This window comes from Hibiscus syriacus, unplaced genomic scaffold, assembly GCF_006381635.1.
Source record: "Hibiscus syriacus cultivar Baekdansim isolate YM2019G1 unplaced genomic scaffold, ASM638163v2 tig00009796_pilon, whole genome shotgun sequence".
Lineage (NCBI taxonomy): Eukaryota > Viridiplantae > Streptophyta > Magnoliopsida > Malvales > Malvaceae > Hibiscus > Hibiscus syriacus.
Window position 1 is genome coordinate 318,910 of NW_024062201.1, and position 17,059 is coordinate 335,968.

The 17,059-nt window shown below is 34.8% G+C and overlaps 2 protein-coding genes and 1 pseudogene across 2 annotated transcripts; 1 reads left to right on the plus strand and 2 right to left on the minus strand.

Moving 5' to 3' along the window:
- The first annotated feature begins 1,018 nt into the window (after positions 1-1,018).
- Positions 1,019-4,482, plus strand: LOC120203325 (inactive TPR repeat-containing thioredoxin TTL3-like). The gene is made up of 8 exons (XM_039203644.1): positions 1,019-2,159; positions 2,578-2,773; positions 2,877-3,058; positions 3,143-3,476; positions 3,582-3,786; positions 3,869-3,975; positions 4,116-4,281; positions 4,382-4,482. The coding sequence occupies exons 1-7, from the start codon at positions 1,354-1,356 to the stop codon at positions 4,266-4,268; spliced, it is 1,983 nt and encodes a 660-aa protein (XP_039059575.1). The 5' UTR covers positions 1,019-1,353; the 3' UTR covers positions 4,269-4,281; positions 4,382-4,482.
- Positions 4,483-6,194: 1,712 nt separating this feature from the next.
- LOC120203284 (phosphoenolpyruvate carboxylase 2-like) lies at positions 6,195-6,748 on the minus strand. Its single transcript, XM_039203604.1, has 2 exons — positions 6,623-6,748; positions 6,195-6,533 (listed from the first exon to the last, which is right to left on the minus strand). Exons 1-2 carry the CDS (start codon positions 6,746-6,748, stop codon positions 6,237-6,239), a joined length of 423 nt encoding a protein of 140 aa, XP_039059535.1. The 3' UTR covers positions 6,195-6,236.
- Positions 6,749-8,572: 1,824 nt separating this feature from the next.
- Positions 8,573-11,627, minus strand: LOC120203285 (annotated as a pseudogene).
- Between the last annotated feature and the right edge of the window lie 5,432 nt (positions 11,628-17,059).

Below are 17,059 nucleotides of genomic sequence, written 5' to 3' on the forward strand. Positions count from 1 at the left end.
ATAAATTATAAATAATCTTTTAACTATATGATGTTATTTTGTTGAGTCCTCAACTATTAAAAGTTACAAAATGATCACCTGATTATTCATATGTTCCAAACTCGTCGTTTTCTGTTAAAAAATTATTGACAATCTGAACTGAACGATAAACCACTTACTGTAATTTGATAAAATATGATCTCAAAATCTCAAACGACTATCATATCTCAGTCAACAGGTTAACTTGCAGTTCAGGCTATCATCATTTTTCTAACAAAAAAAGACAATTTTGAATCATATGAATAATCACCTAATCATTTTGTAACTTTTAATAGTCAAAGAAGTTCAAACAAGCAACTTCCTATGGTCGGGAGATCATTTTATAACTTTTAACAGTTGAAGACTAAAAATAATAACATCCAGTAGTCGAGGACCATTTTTGTGTAGTTTACCAATTTTTTGAATAGTTTAGTGTGATTACAAAATAATATATGTTGATAAATTTTATTAATCATTAACAAAACACACACTCATTGTAAATAAAAAAAGAGGTTAATTAAGGGTAAACTACGCATTTAGTACTTAAATTATCAATTTTGATATGTTTTAGTACCTAAAGTTTTAATTCTTTTAAAACCATATATAACGTTTAGTTTTTTGTTTCATTTTAGTATTCCATCGTTAAAAATTTATCGTGTTTAGTAATTAAACTATCAGTTTGGTCCATTTTAGTATCTAAACTTTCAATTTTTTTTAAAAAAATAATGTTAAATTTTTAATATGGGTACTAAAATAAAATAAAAACTAAACTTTATGTATGATTTTGAAAAACATTGAAGTTTAGATATTAAAACAGATCAAAACTGACAGTTTATGTACTAAACACGTAATTTACCCGTTAATTAATTATGTCTGTGTAACTTTTTTAAAAATTAACCATAATTAATGGACCACAAGTGTAGTTTAATCTTTTTCCAAATCAACCCATGTGTTTTTTACTACCGCAAATGAAATGTTTTAGCCTTGACTCGCTCAGACTCAGACTCGGACTCAACTGATACTGAATTCAAGATTGGTTCTTCCATTTTCCCTTTTGTTTTGACATCACGAGATCCCCCTCTTTTGTTCCTTTAATGTCGTCTTCCACGTATCTCTCATCTTCATAATCTCTTCATTCGTGTTATGGTTTTAGTATACCTAATCTAAGATAGCCGCCGCCGTACCCCCATTAATGTTGAATTAAACCACCACACAATCAAAGAGAGGGAGGAGGAGAAGAAGATAACCCCATATATATACTCCCTTTATTACTCCCTCTCTTCGCTATATAAATCGAAAACCCAGATTTCCTTAACCGTTATCATTTCACTACAAATGTCTTCTTCCCATTCAGAACGGCCGCGTTTCGACAGGGAAATGAACAAGCCCGATTTCAAAGAACTCGATCTGATGGGTTCGCCCGTTTCTCCGTTGCTCCGTCACAACAATGGCGGAGGCGCCGCCACGACTACGTCGTCAGGTGGTAACAGCTCCAACTCGTCGGCTGGTTCTGTTTCGAGTAAGAACAGTAACAGCACCGCTACTCATTTCTCCGGGGAGCTGTTGGAGAAAAGTCCGGGTTTACCCGGATCTGCTCCGGTGAACCGGATTATTAGGCCGGGTCATAGGAGATCCGTTTCTGCTGGACTCCCTTTAATCTACTCTGGTTCAAGCTTTACTGGAGGAACTTCGTCTTCGTCTTCGCTTTCGTCTGCTTCTTCCAATCCAAGCACGATTTTACCCAGTGGTAACATTTGTCCGTCTGGGAAAATCGTTAAAACCATGGGGTTACGTACCTCCAACAAGACCGATACGCTTGGTGATGGTAAAGGAAACTATGGACACGGCAGCATAATTCGCGGCGGCGGTGGTGCTAAATCTGGGGCGGCTACCGCTGATCCCGAGGAAATGAAGAGAGCTGGTAATGAGATGTATAAAAGAGGGAACTTTTCCGAGGCATTGACGTTTTATGATAAGGCTATATCCATTTCACCGGAAAACGCCGCCTACCGAAGTAACAGGGCGGCGGCGTTAGCGGCGGATGGAAGATTGGGAGAGGCCGTCAGGGAGTGTGAGGAAGCTGTTAGATTAGACCCTGGTTATGGCAGAGCTCATCAGAGGTTGTCTACTCTTTATCTTAGGTGAGTGAGTAAATTTTCTTATTATTTAATTAACCATTGTTTTTTTTGTTCATCTTCTTGATTAACGTGATTGGTGGGTGCTTTAGTCTCATCAGTGTTGCTGAGGATAGGATCTCTTCGGTTTCTGTGTGCTTCTCTCTCTCTCTCTCTCTCTCTCTCTCTATTTGTTTCATTGGTTCTTCTTCTTCATGCTCTCATGTGTTGTGTGATTTTCCATATCCATTTTTCTTTGAAATTGCTTTGTCTCTTTGTTGCTAGCTTGTCAAAGTGTGCCTTTCATATACATAGTTGATTGTTTATGGTTCCTTTCACATAAAAATGGATATGCCCTTGGATTTAAGTTCAAACTGGCAATTGATTGTTCGGTAAGAAAGGGTTTTGGACAGAGTATTAACAATCCTCAAATTTCTTACTCCAGGTTAGGTTTACCGGATAATGCCAGACACCACCTTTGTTTCCCGGGGCAACATTCGGATCCAGCCGAGTTGCAGAAGTTGCAGCTGTTGGAAAATCATATTAATCGATGTGCGGATGCGCGGAAGATTGGTGATTGGAAGACTGTGGCAAGAGAAATAGATGCAGCAATAGCTGTTGGCGCAGACTCGTCTCCCCAGGTACAGCTCCTTCCCTCGACTAGTCGACTATATGTTTGTACTACCGAGCTGTTATATAGAATTCAACTGCAGAATATCTGAGAATGTTGAAATGAATTTGCAGCTCATTGCTTGTAAAGCAGAAGCCCTTTTGAAGCTCCACCAAATCGAGGAGTCAGATTACTACCTATCGAACATCCGAAAATCGGAGCAATATACACCCTCCTCGCAGATTAAGTACTTTGATATGGTGGCCGAAGCTTATACCCTCTTTGTTCAGGCCCAAGTTGAGATGGCATTGGGAAGGTGACCTTTGCGAGATGAAATTATCATTTACTGTTTGGTATTGTTGTTAGGATTGAGTGAAAATGGATTATAGATTTCTTGCAGATTCGAGAATGCAGTTTCAGCTGCGGAGAAGGCTAGACGTATCGATTACAGCAATGCTGAAATTGCAGCGGTTTTAAATAATGTGAAAATGGTAGCGAGAGCACGGACTCACGGCAATGAATTATTCAACGCCGGAAGATATGCTGAAGCTTGCTCTGCTTACGGGGAAGGACTCAGATGTGATAGCTCTAACTCGGTTCTATACTGCAATCGAGCAGTTTGCTGGTCTAAACTTGGACTTTGGGAGAAATCCGTAGAGGACTGCAACCAGGCTCTAAAGATTCAACCGAATTACAAAAAGGCCTTACTTCGAAGGGCTGCCTCTAATGGAAAGGTGAAATCACATTCTGTATGGTTTCATTTTGTGCATGTGTTTTCAAATATCATTTTTTGTTGATTAGGAACTGATATATGAGGATATGTTGTTTCGGGTTTTTAGCTTGGAAGATGGGCGGATTCTGTGAGAGATTATGAGCTCTTGAGAGAGGAACTTCCCGGAGACATTGAAGTTGCTGAGTCTCTGCATAATGTACAAGTTGCGTTGAGGAAATCCCGTGGGGCGGATATTCATAAAACGAAAATCAGCGGTGAAGTAGAGGAGATTTCTAGCATAGAGAGATTTAAAACCGCCATATCGTCTACCGGTAAGATTGATGCTTATGTATCTCTTTTTCTCTCAACTTGGGTCTTGATTTTATTGCCTGATTTACAAGTTCAAAATTCCAGGCATATCAGTGGTCCACTTTAAGGTGGCATCCAATGAACAATGTGAAGAACTATCCCCATTCGTTAATTTGCTTTGCGTTCGGTATCCATCTATTCATTTTTACAAGGTAGGCGTTCGGGTGTTCTTAACTTTGATGAACTCATTTTGTTCGCATCCACAGCACCCATACCGATGTAACAAGCACGAAATGATGTGAAAGCAACGGTGTTTAAGCATTAACATATGATCATCGTTTCGTGATTGAAGGTTGATGCAGAGGAAAGCTTAGCGGTGGCAAAAGCGGAGGGTATAAGAACGGTCCCGACTTTTAAGATTTATAAGAACGGAGACAAAGTGAAGGAGATGATCAGCCCTACCCATCAGATCCTGGAGGACTCGGTGCGGAACTATATCCTGTAGAAAAAAGAGAGAGGTAAAACATAGTATGGAATTTGCTCAATCTTTGTCACAAACAGCATTTGATGATAATTGTCCAAAGTATTCATTCATTGTCATATCTTGATTCATACCAGGATCAACAGTTTCACATGTGACATAAATCAAACTACATAATTGTTTCATAGAACTCCATCGAGGCCGGGAAAAAAGCCTCGAGACTCTAGAGAAAATAGCTTCTTCGTTTTTCATTTATGAACTGAATATTTTTCTATATCCTTGCCTGTTTATTTTCCGGCGAAACTACGATATCTTCTACGTCCGTTTTGCGAACCGAGAAATGAGCTCACTGCCACTGGTGTGCCCATGTCTCCCTGTGAGAAGAAAAGGTTGGATAAAGTGTGGGAATATAATTATTTTGTCTCTCCAGCTGGATGGCTGGAAAGAAGCCTAAATTATTAACGTTTCATTCTAAAAAAATCTCTGCATCATTCATCTGATTTGGCTCAACCTTTTCCTTTTCAACTTTTTGACTGTTTTCTTTTAGAAAGCTTTGTTAAATTTAGAGCTGCATCAGATTCCTTTATCGAGTAACGATATTCTATAATTTATATGTACAACTAAAGCACATACATATATATATATATATATATATATATATATATTGGGGGCACTTGATCCTATGCTTTAATTTCAATGTTTTTAGTGTCTTGTGAAAAACAATTTTGAAGGAGAAAAACAGTGAAATGCAAACGTTTTAGTATTGATCTTGTCGCGAAATACGATCGATAATGGGATAAAGGGTGATAATTGGCTGTTGGCCCCAGAAAAGTGTGATATCAAAAACCAAATTATATATTTACTTTAATAGTAAAATCAATACATTCTTAAAGTTTAATGTCATTTTAAATATGCTTAATATAAAATTAAGTGCCCAAATTTTATTAGGTGTTTAATATTTCTAACGTTATACTTTTAGGTGTCTGCTGTTATAAAAATTTGTTAAGTAATCGTTAAGTGACACATGTCAAGATTTATTAATTTCGAGAATATATTTAAAAATAAAAAAATAATTGTGTAAAAAAAAAACCCCACCTACCTAGCAGCCCCCAAACTCCCCCTTCTATGTGGGCCATCCGGCGGTGACCATCACGCCACTATCATCGGCACCGACATTGACCACTGATTAAATTTTTATTGACCTTTCGTCGTAACATGCCATTATTTGTTGTAGAAAAGCGTTCAAAGATTCGTCGATTTTTAAATCACCGTCACTGTTCTTCGTCGATTCCTACCGATTTCAACGTCTATAAGCTGAATCGCTGCCACCATTCGAACCACCGTGCAATTTCGATCAAAGCCCAACCACTCGATGACGACGATGGTGGCCGGAGATGGTTCACTGGTTTTAGGGGGCTTTTTATATTTTTTAAAAAATTGGGTTTTTTTTAAACGAATTAAACTTTTTTTTATTTTTTTATTTTTTAATTAAAAGTAATATTTTTATTATTAAAAAATTAAAAATTAAGCTGAAGACACCTAAAAGTATAAATGAGAAAACGTTAGACACCTATTTTTAGCGAAATTTTTTTAGATACTTAAACGATTTTTGATGCAAAGTTTAGGCACTTACTTTTGTATTAAGACTTTTAGATATCAATACCCTTACTAAAGTAATTTTATTTTATCCATATCATCACACAATTTGAATTTTAACGGGCAAGTGACATGATTGATGTTAAAAGTCCAATGTTATAACTAGAGAAATTAGAAGTTAAGTGATATAAATGATACGTCACTTAAAATTCAGATATCATTCATTGATATCTGATGTCGTTTATCCTAATAATAATAATAATGATGATGATGATGATGATGATGAGGAGGGGGGTTTACTTGAAGCAAATACAACCTAAGAAAAGCAACAACCATTACATACAATAGGAAGATAGAGAAAACCAACAATCCGCAGGTTCGGGGTTATGTTTAGCTCTAGCCAGTGTTTTGCATGCCACCGGCAATACCCTTCATGGTCAATATAAGGGTGTCTTCCAGACCAGGAGCATACTCGCTTGTCGGGTTGAGTTTCGCGAGCTCGGCTGCCGACTTCCTCGATTCCATGTATTCCTTGGACAAGTTCGGCCCTACCTTCACATGATAATCCGGGTCTCGGATCCTTTTCAAAGTGTATGCTTGGCATACATTAAGGGTCGTGATGTAAGCATCACGAAGTCGGAGCCTCTGCTTCAGGTACGGGTCGCCTTCGAGAAGATCTCGATGTCCAGCAACCTACAAAAGAAGGTGAAAATTGTTGCTAGGCTTCATATAAATACAGCTTTATACTACAATCACTGCATTTGTCTTCCCATTTGTATTACCTGGAGAACAAGACGCTTGGTTTCTTCATTGTTGGCTCTCAATTTCTCTCCAAAGGGCAAGTGTTCTTCTGATATCAGTAGCTTGTCATACAAGGCAGCAATACCAGGGTCTCCCTTGGCAAACATAATAAAACTGATAGTTTAAGTACTAACTACATAATTTACCTTATTTTAAATAATTTGTGATACTTTTTTTATTAATACATAATGAGATGATTACCCTAATATTTTTATAAATAGTTGCTTTGTTTTTTTTTGAATCATTTTATCTCTAAACATTTTTGTCAAAACAGTTCTTATTGAATTTTCATATATTACCGACGTAGAATTTTTACATATGATCAAATATTGACATAACATTAATAGATTAACTTTCAACACATATAGCTTATATAAAATTTTGTCATATTATCATTTTTGGTGGCATGATTCATGTCACATCATCATTTTGGATGATATGACATTTTACGTCATCACTTTAGATGATATGATATATGTTACGTTATCAGTTGATCACATGTAAAAATTTCATGTCAGTAACATGTGTTAACCGTTAGTCAACTATCTCATTGTTGTTTTATCGCTTCAACTATAGTTCAACTTTAATTTAATTTTTTTGATTGAATCGAATCAAATCAAGTCGAATATTTTAATATTGAACCGAGTCAGAAAGTTCTTTTCGAGTCGGGTTTTATTCCCCCAATATACACGAGTGGTTGAGGTAGGGAAGTAGTGAACACAAAGACAAAAACTCAGCATTCATGGGGTTACCTTTGTGGACTGCATTAATCCTCCTCTTCACATGCAGCCAAGCCAACAAATGGCCTCTTCAGCTGATCAAAAGTTACTATTTGGGTACCCTCTTGACCTGACCAACAGATTCAAAGGCACCCTCTCCGGATCTTGTAAAGCCATTCACCAATCAAAGTTCTTCATTTTAAGGTCATCAAGACTCAGTTTTCCAACTTTATGGTTGCTTGAATAGATAGTTTTTTTTGGGAAACTTAATGTTTAGCACATAAACTATCAGTTTTGATCGTTTTAGTACCTAAACTTTTTTCAAAACCGTACCCAACGTTTATTTTTTTTCTCGCTTTATCACTTGCCGTTAAAAACTTATCGGGTGATTTGCACGTGACACCTTTTTCATGGATAAATTGCATCATTGATCACTCAACTATCTTCTCACTCCTAATTTAGTCTTTAAAATTTAAATCTTTTTCATTTAATTACTTAACTTTCAAATTACTCCTAATTGAATCACACAAACTTTCAAAAAAATTATTATATTTTAATAAAATAATAATAAATATGTCATGCCACAAAAAATATTAATAAAATAAATTAGAGTGATTAAAATAAGAGCAATTTGAAATTTGAGTAGTTAAATTGAAATTTTTTAAACTTTAGTACCAAACTACAAGTGAGAAGATAGTTGAGTGATGGATGATGTAATTTACCTATAAAAAATGCAATGCCTTTAGGTTTTTAATGATAAGGTACTAAAATAGAACAAAAACTAAATGTTAGGTACGGTTTTGAAAAACTAAAAGTTTAGATATTAAAACGAATCAAAACCCGATAATTTAGGTACTAAACGTTAAGTATGGTTTTCTCATGGTTGAATTTAATACATCCAAAAGATGATTTGTATAGGTTATGGAGTCTAACATGCATTTACACGTAATATCATCGATGATGAACATGGATTGACATAAGATTTTATTAATAGAAATACGTTAAAAATATCTAAAATATATGATAATTTATAATTTTTCAAATCTACGATGATAAGGATAACATGAATCTCTTTAATCCAAACATTTTGGATTGGGTAAATTACACCAAATATTTATATCATTGAACTTTTAATTTTGTTAATTATAGCATTTAACTTTGATTTTCATTTCGATTATATCACTGGATCGTTAAATCGTTAACAACCGGATCAAAACGACGTCGTTTTGCTGAGGTGTATACGTTGACATCTGTCAGTCAATTCATCGTGCCGTCAATGATTCAACGGTTCAGTAGTATAGTTGAAACATAAATCAAAGTTCAATGCTAGAACGAATGAATTCATTCAAGGCTGCTGCCGGCAACATCAAGTACAAACCTGTACCTCACATCATTCTTCTCCAATCTCTCAATGGCTGTGTTTATATAAATTCATCTTCACTACCTCTATCATCGAACTCAAATTCTTTTCTGCCCAGAAATCCAGTGTTTCCTGTGTTTCTGCAATGCTTCCTATGAAACTTCCCGTCAATGTCTTCTTCCCTGCGTTGCATCACACGATTGAACCATAAAAGTTACCCAATAATTTATGGGAAAGATCTTTAGCTAGGGTACAACAATTACCTAGAAGCAGGTCTTCGGTGTTGAAATGGAGGGGCTTAGTGACAACTCCGACAAAAATCAACTTCCCACCAACTTTGAGAAGCGAAACGTAAGGGTCCAAAGCGTGGACGGCCGGAACGGTGTCGAGAATGTAGTCGAGACTCGCCGCAGCTCTCTCCATATCCGCCGCATTAGAGCTCACCAGGAAAGAATCTGCATGCAGATGCTCTAAAGCCTCCCCTCTCTTCTTTTCCGAAGAACTTATCACCGTCACATGATGCCCCATAGCCTTGGCTATCAGCACCGCCAAATGTCCAACTCCGCCGAGCCCCAATATTCCGGCGTTGATCGCCTTATCGGAGTTGTTGAACTCCTTCAATGGACTGTAAGCCGTCACCCCAGCACATAAGAGCGGTGCTGCCTGCTCTGGTGCTAGTTTCTCGGGTATCTTTACCACAAACCTGCATCAACTCTAATGTCAGTTACCACTAGCGTCGTAAATAAGACAGTAAAAATCATGGGTTATTCGAGTTTGATTTAGTTAAAGTTTGATCAATATTCAAACTATATAAAATTCAAGTTCTTATTAAGTCGAAATGAGATTGATACCCACCTCAAAAAGCTCAAGAATAACTCAAAAAATAATATATTAAATTCTCAAATTTTAAACTAAATTATTAGTAATATTAACATTTATGTTGTTTTTTTTTAAAATTATATATAATATAAGGTTTTCATATATTTAAGGTTTGAGTTTGAGTTTAAGATTGAATCGAGTTCGAACTTCAATCGAGTTAAATATGAAAATGTTTCAAATTCAAGTTTTTTCTAGCTTGAGTCTAACTTCAATTTTTTTTATTTATCAATTTTAAGTTTGTGAGCTTTCGACTTGGGTATCAAGTAACTCGTGAATTTAAATATATATATATATATAAACTCAAGAGCTTTTGAGTTGAGTCGAACTTTAATTTTTTATTTCAAGTTCGAGTCCAGCTTCACAAATTTAAATTCGTGAACTTACAGTCGAGACAAAACTCAAGTTTAAACTTTTCAAGTTTAGTTCGGACTTAACAATACTCGAGCACAACTCGACTCGTTTACGGCTCTAACAAGTGATTGGATTTTTCAAGAGAATTTTGAAGAAAACAGGGTCTTACTTGTGATGAACAACCATGGCAGAAGAAAAGCCACCGTGAGTGGGAGTTCCATCTTTGTGGACGCCGCCGGTGGTCAGGATCCTTTGGCTGCAATACTGTTCACTGTCGGAGTTGCAAAGCCAACATTCGCCACAAGAGCTGATTATGCACCCAACTCCCACTTTATCTCCGACCTTGAACTTGTTTACTTGTGAGCCCACCTCCACCACCTCGCCCACTATTTCATGCCTATGATAGAGAAAAACAAGTTTGTCATCAAATTGTGAACATCATCATAGGGTTATACATGGGTGTAAATTAATCAGGTTTGAATGAATAGGGTCGTTTTCGTGTTTATTTTTAAAGATGTTTATATTATTTTAACGTACCCGAACATATTTATTTATATATTTGTGAACATATTCGTTTAACTTTCGTCAATATGTATGATTAGCATTCACGAACATGTTAGTTAAACATTCTGTTTTTACCGTGTAAGTCAAAAAAATGATAAAATTATGTTACCAATCTTTAATCTCTTTAGGCTTCAATGTTTGAACTTTAAAATTCACTTTGTGTTCAATTTAGTCATTGTCTTTACCAACATTTAAAAATAAAAAATAAAAGGAAAAGGAGAACCAGGTAAACGATCTAAAGATCATATAAACAAGCTTGCTCATGAACATAAACTAGTCGAACACACTCTCCGACTATAGAGAGTTGTTTTGTTAAGCCCTCGACTATAAAAAAATTACAAAATGTTCACTCGACTATTCATTATGTTCCAAATTCGTCCTTTTCTGTTAAAAAATTAACGATCACATGAGCTGGTCGATATTATGAGATCAAATTTTATCATATCTCAGTCAATAGATTAACATACAGCTCACGCTGTCATCAAATTTTTAATGAAAAGATACGACTTTGGAACATAATTAATAGTTATTATTTTGTAATTTTTAATAGTCAATGGACTCAACAAAGTAACTCCCTATAATCAGATGACCATTTTGTAACTTTTAATAGTAGAGGGACCACTTATGTACTCTATCCAAAATTAAAATCATGCTCGTTTATTTAGTTTAATAAACAAACAATTCATAAACAGTTCATTGATCGAACACCCTGTTCATTTATACCTTAGAATTATCTATATGTTTGGAGAGACACATACCCTGGAACCAGAGGATAATTAATGGCCATAATCTCGCTCCTCATCTGATGTAGGTCAGTGTGATCCACCCCACAATACAATACCTTCAACGCCACATCTTCTGGACCTGTTTTCCTATACAAAATGGGATTCAAACATCGATCAGCATCGAGGAGGAACTTATAAAATCATATGTACATGAAAACAGATTATGAATACAAAATACAAAAGACATCGTATTATATGAAAATTTGAAAATTTTAAGAGTACGATCTCCATCGATCGAGAATAAAAGACCTGAGAGTGAATGAATATGGGGAAAGATGTCCTGAAACGTCTCTTGCAGCCCATCCAACGACCTTTCTTCCCTCCATTTTAAGGGAAAACTCTGATGAAAATGCAGTGTGGTTCTCTGGGTATTTATATCCTCAAAAAGCTTTGCTATAATTACTTGTTGCCCAAGTTTTCAAATGGTTTATAGTATTTTAATAGATTCGTCTTCCTTGTTACATTCAACGCAATCAAATTGATATGAAATATTCAGTCTACGGGCACTGCACTTGGGGGCTGCTAATGGGTTTAAAAATATTATTTTTTGGACCGCAAAAGACAGTTGACGGACCTGCCCACGTAAAGATTACTTATTTTAGGCTTAAAAGTAATTTTAGTTTAGGGTAAAGTACATAAATGATACCCCGGTTTTATTAAGTACTCGAATATTAATAGGGGTGTATTCGGTTCGATTTTTTTACCAAAAATTGAACCGAACCGAAATAAACGGTTTTTCAAAATTTAAACCGAAACCGAATGGTTAAAAAACCGAAAAAATCGAAACTAGTTTTTTCGGTTCGTTTTTTTAACGGTTCGGATTTTTTGATTTTTCGATTTTTCAATGAAAAAATCAATTGAAACTATAAATTTTTTTAAAAAAATTGCCTATTCGGTTCAATATAGAACAAATGGGTTCCATATGAAAAACCCGAACCAAACCAAATCAAAATAATTAAGACTTTAAACCGAACCGTATAATGCCAAACCGAACCAAATCGTTTTACTCGGTTCGTATCGGTTTTTCGATTTTCTCCGTTTCGTTGCTCAGCCCTAAATATTAAAAGTTATAAAAAGATCATCTGACTATATAGCGTTGCTTTGTTGAGTTTCTCGACTATTAAAAGTTATAAAATGATCATTCGACTATTTATTATGTTTCAAAATCGTCCTTTTCTATCAAGAAATTGGAGGTCGTATGAGCTGAATGTTAACATAATAACTGTGATATGATAGTTTTTTGAGATTATGTGATCATATTTTATCATATCACAGTCAGGAGGTTAACGTTCAGCTTAGAATACCTTTAATTCTTTAACGGAAAAGGACGAATTTAGAAGATAATGAATAATCAAGTGATCATTTTATAACTTTTAATAGTCGAGGAACTCAACAAAGCAACACTCTTTAGTTGAAGGACTATTTTATAACTTTTAATAGTCAAGAGACTTAACAAAACAACATCCTATAGCTAGAGGTCTATTTATATACTTTTTACCCTTTATTTATTAAGATCCTTTATATTGGTTCGAATCCCAGTATCTGTGTGGTTTCTCGTCTCATTGGATTTATGTTTATTAAGATTTTTATTCTAATTTAGATTAGGATTTATGTTAGATATTATTTTATTTTGATAGTCGATAGTTAAAAATTTAATAATATGCTGTTATATATTTTTTTATTTTTACGTCATTTTCTCTTTTTTTTTTCATCAACAACTTACACGTTGTTTTTTAATATTTTTTATTAATCTAGAGTAAGGGGCTGTTTGTTTACTTTTGAATGATTAAGTGTTAAATGATTCATAGACTCTGTATGAATTAGCTATGAATGTGACATGTTGTTTGATAATGGCTCTGAATCATTCATAATGTACTTCTGTGCTGAATCTTTCAGCGCTGTTTTATTGAATCAGTCAGCATTGAATCATTTATAAGTGCAAAACAAACGCGCTGAATGCTGAACGGTTAATCATTCAGCGTTGAATCGTTCCATTAAGAGGCAAACAAACATCCCCTAAACATAAAATATTATCTGTTGAAATATAACTGTAGACACCCGTTTTTGTCCGGGTCTTTTTTGTATATTATTATTATCGTTATTATTATTATTATTATTATTATTATTATTATTTAATTTACATTTACAAATTTTTGCAGGCCTAATCCCTAAGCCCAACAGCATACCCAACAAGCTGGAGCAGACCCGGTTCAGGCCCAATACCAATCCCAGGCCCACTTGACAACCCAGCTAGGGTTTCATCTCAATGTTCCAGCCGCCTCATTTCTGGCCATTGGATCTGGACCCATCCAACGGTCCAGATCACGCAGAGCTTAGGGTTTGAAACCCTAAAATATCATCAGCTCAGCCGTTTAGCCTTCCAGCTCCAGCCGCCGCTTGACTCTTCAACTTCAAGCCGAGCGTCCCCTCGCCGACAGCCTCTGACGTCGGCTGCCTGCATCCACAGTGACCGAAGGTCCCCCCACAGTCATCTACAGTAAACCACAGCAACCCCATCAATCCATATAATCCCGAAAATCTGGGATTCTATCACAAAAAATCTGAAAACCCATTAAAATAGTCCTAAGTCCCTAAATATTCGGCTGTCCTAAATCCCTAAATATTCGGCTTTTGGTACTAACCCGAGCCTAGGAACATCATTCCTATCAAATAGAGATGATGATTCTCAGCCAAGGACCATAAGAAACGGACATGCAATGACAGAAAAAAAGGGGGGAGGCGGTGATAACAAAAAAAAAGAGAGAGACCATTCGGGAGTTTTCAGAACAAAAAAAAGAAAATATAAAGAAAACAGAGAGAAAAAGGGAGAAGAGAAATGCTTACCGAGGAGGGAGGTTCGGCGAAGGCATGCAAGGAGTTCAAAGGTCACCGCGTCTTGTTGTTTCGAGAGGTAAATCGGTAGATTTAGGAGACTGGGGTAGTGTTTAGGCAAAGTGGAGTGGGGTTTTGAGTAGTAGGGGTTGAGATGTTTCTTTTGAGGGTTGTTGGGCATCTCCGGCCGCCGTGCGCCGTCGCCGCCGTGAGCGCCACCGGCGACGGCGTTATTCCTTTTCTCTTATGTGAGAGTTGAGAGAGTTCTGAAACTCTCTCTCTCCCTCTGTTTTATGAATTAAAACCAAATGAGAGAGGGGAAGCTAAGATAAGCCGGTTTTGGGCTTATATTTCCAAAACGAAACGGCGACGTTTTGAGGGGACGAGTTCTGTAATTTCACGCATGGGGTAACTACGCTTTTGGTCCCTGATCCTTTGTAACCGCACGATTTAGCCATGGAATGAAGTTTACATTATTTCAATTTGAGCCTTTATCTTTTCACTTTTACATTTTAGTCACTATCCTAGGTATTATAACATTTTTGTTTATATTTGGTTCTGGTTTCAGTATTTATAAATGTTACATCTTAGCCACTGATTTAATATTTCATGTATGTTTCTTTGATATTCGAATCTGGCCATCACATTTATAAATATTTTATTTTAGTCCTATTAATGTATGTTATGTCATTTTTGTGGATATTTGACTTTGGTCCCAATGTTTGTAATAGTTTCATTTTAGTCACTAATTTCGTGTGTTGTGAATTTTGTGAATGTTCGAATTTGGACAGGATATTTATGTATTTTACATATTAGTCACTGTTGGGTATTTGGTTTAATTATTGTTCAGTCCCTCATGCTATATATCATACTATTTTTGTTTATGTTCGATTCTGGTTTTAATATTTACAAATGTTTCATTTCAGTCACTGAATGTTACCTTTCTTTATTTTAATTAGTATTTTTAATTTACTTTGTTTACATTATGGTCAATGTTTTAGTATAAATACTTTAGGTAAATTTATTGTTTGCCCTTACGAATTTATGTTTTAATTTGTTTTAGTCCCTTAATTACTTATTTTTGTATTTTATTTTGGTTTGTAATGTTTATTTATTTTTATTTTAGTCATTTATATGAATGTATTTACATATTACATGGTTATTTGTATTATGTAAATAATGTGTTTAATTCCATTTAATGTAAATATTTATATTTCCAATTACATTTATTCTCATTATATTTGTATCTATGTATGAATATTTGATTTCGATTTTATTTTCAAGAATACATATGCGTAGAATGAGCGTGGAAAGTACCACTTGGTCGAAGTGGTGTGATCCGGTACGGCATTTTAACGACATAGAAACTTGAAATAAGTTAAGTATATTTTGCTAATTAATTTGTTCAAACGATGCAATGTGTGTTATTTTAAGTGACAATTGACTTTATTTTATGTGAATGTAAATTTCAAAATTTTTAATTTGTATTCAATTCACGTTTTTAGTTAGTCAATTTATTCGTATGTAAACATTGTTTTTAGTTATATTCGATTTGTATTTTTAACATAATCAATGGTAGAATATTCTTTTATGAATGAGAAATGGTTGAAATAGCTTTCCCGACGGAGGATTGCAAATTTCAAGATTTCTGATTGAGTTAAAGGATTTTCTTTAAATAATTCGAGGCAAATTAAATAAATCTCAATAAATGGATCATAGGTTAATTTTATATTCGATTTATCATTTCCATCATTTACGACAATGTGCAAGCGACACAGTACCATTTTTGGGCGCTGTGGGGGTGCTTACCCTTCCCCACACGTAACCGACTCCCGAACCCGTTAAATTTGATTTCTGGTAAATGTAGACCATTTTTGTCTTAAAAAATGTTTTTTCTTAAATTTCTTTTAAAAAGACGTTTTTTAGGTATTCGACCTACCTAACCCAAAGGTCGATGGCGACTCCATTTAATTTAATCCAAATTAATCCAAAATACTCAATTTTTCAAAATAAAAGTCATAATCGTTTTAAAAATAATATTTAATTGTTCCACCTAAAAAAAATGGTTATGACAATAACTTTCAACTTTTTGATATTCAACGCTCACACATCTGATATGTGGAATGCTCGAGCCTGAATCTTCAAAGAATTCATTTACCAAGAGGTCTTTATGTTGTTTTTCAATAATTTTATTTGACTTATAATAATATTATGTGTCAACACACTGTATTTCACCAATACAATAATAACACACATTATTATTATATTTCACCAATACAATAATAACACATATTATTATTATATTAATAAATGAATGCAAATAAAATATAAAAGGTTGTGAAGCTACTAAGCTCATCAAATCACATCATTGCCAACTTATAATAAAATATTACCCGAAAACATAGTGACTAATTGGCTAGTTGCCTTGTCTTGACTTAAATTAACTCGAGCATATTTTTTTAATAAAATTAAAATAATAAAATAATGATAATTAACTTAATTAATTAATTTTTTATTTGATCGAATATTCACTTTTACTCGTGTATATTTTTCTCACACAAACGTTTTAAGACGCTTTTTGATTATTTTCTCAATGTTAATGTCACGTAATCGGTTAATGATAAAAAGCTCTATTTTGAAAATCGGACCGGATCGATCGATTCAACCGAAAATCGTTGTCTAATCTGGTTCAATCTAAATCGGTTGAACCGTTATTAGTGAACCGATCAGAACTGTTGAACCGTTCGAACCAGACCGGTTGAAAATCGGAAAAAACCGATTTTTTTTTTAAAAAAATTAAACCAAACGTCGTTTGTTAAACGAGCCAAGTCGAACTCGAGTATTGCTGAGCTCGACTCGAATTTGAAAACTTTAAAAGTAAGCTCAACTCCACTCAAACTCACAAATTAAAAATTATCAAATTCAACT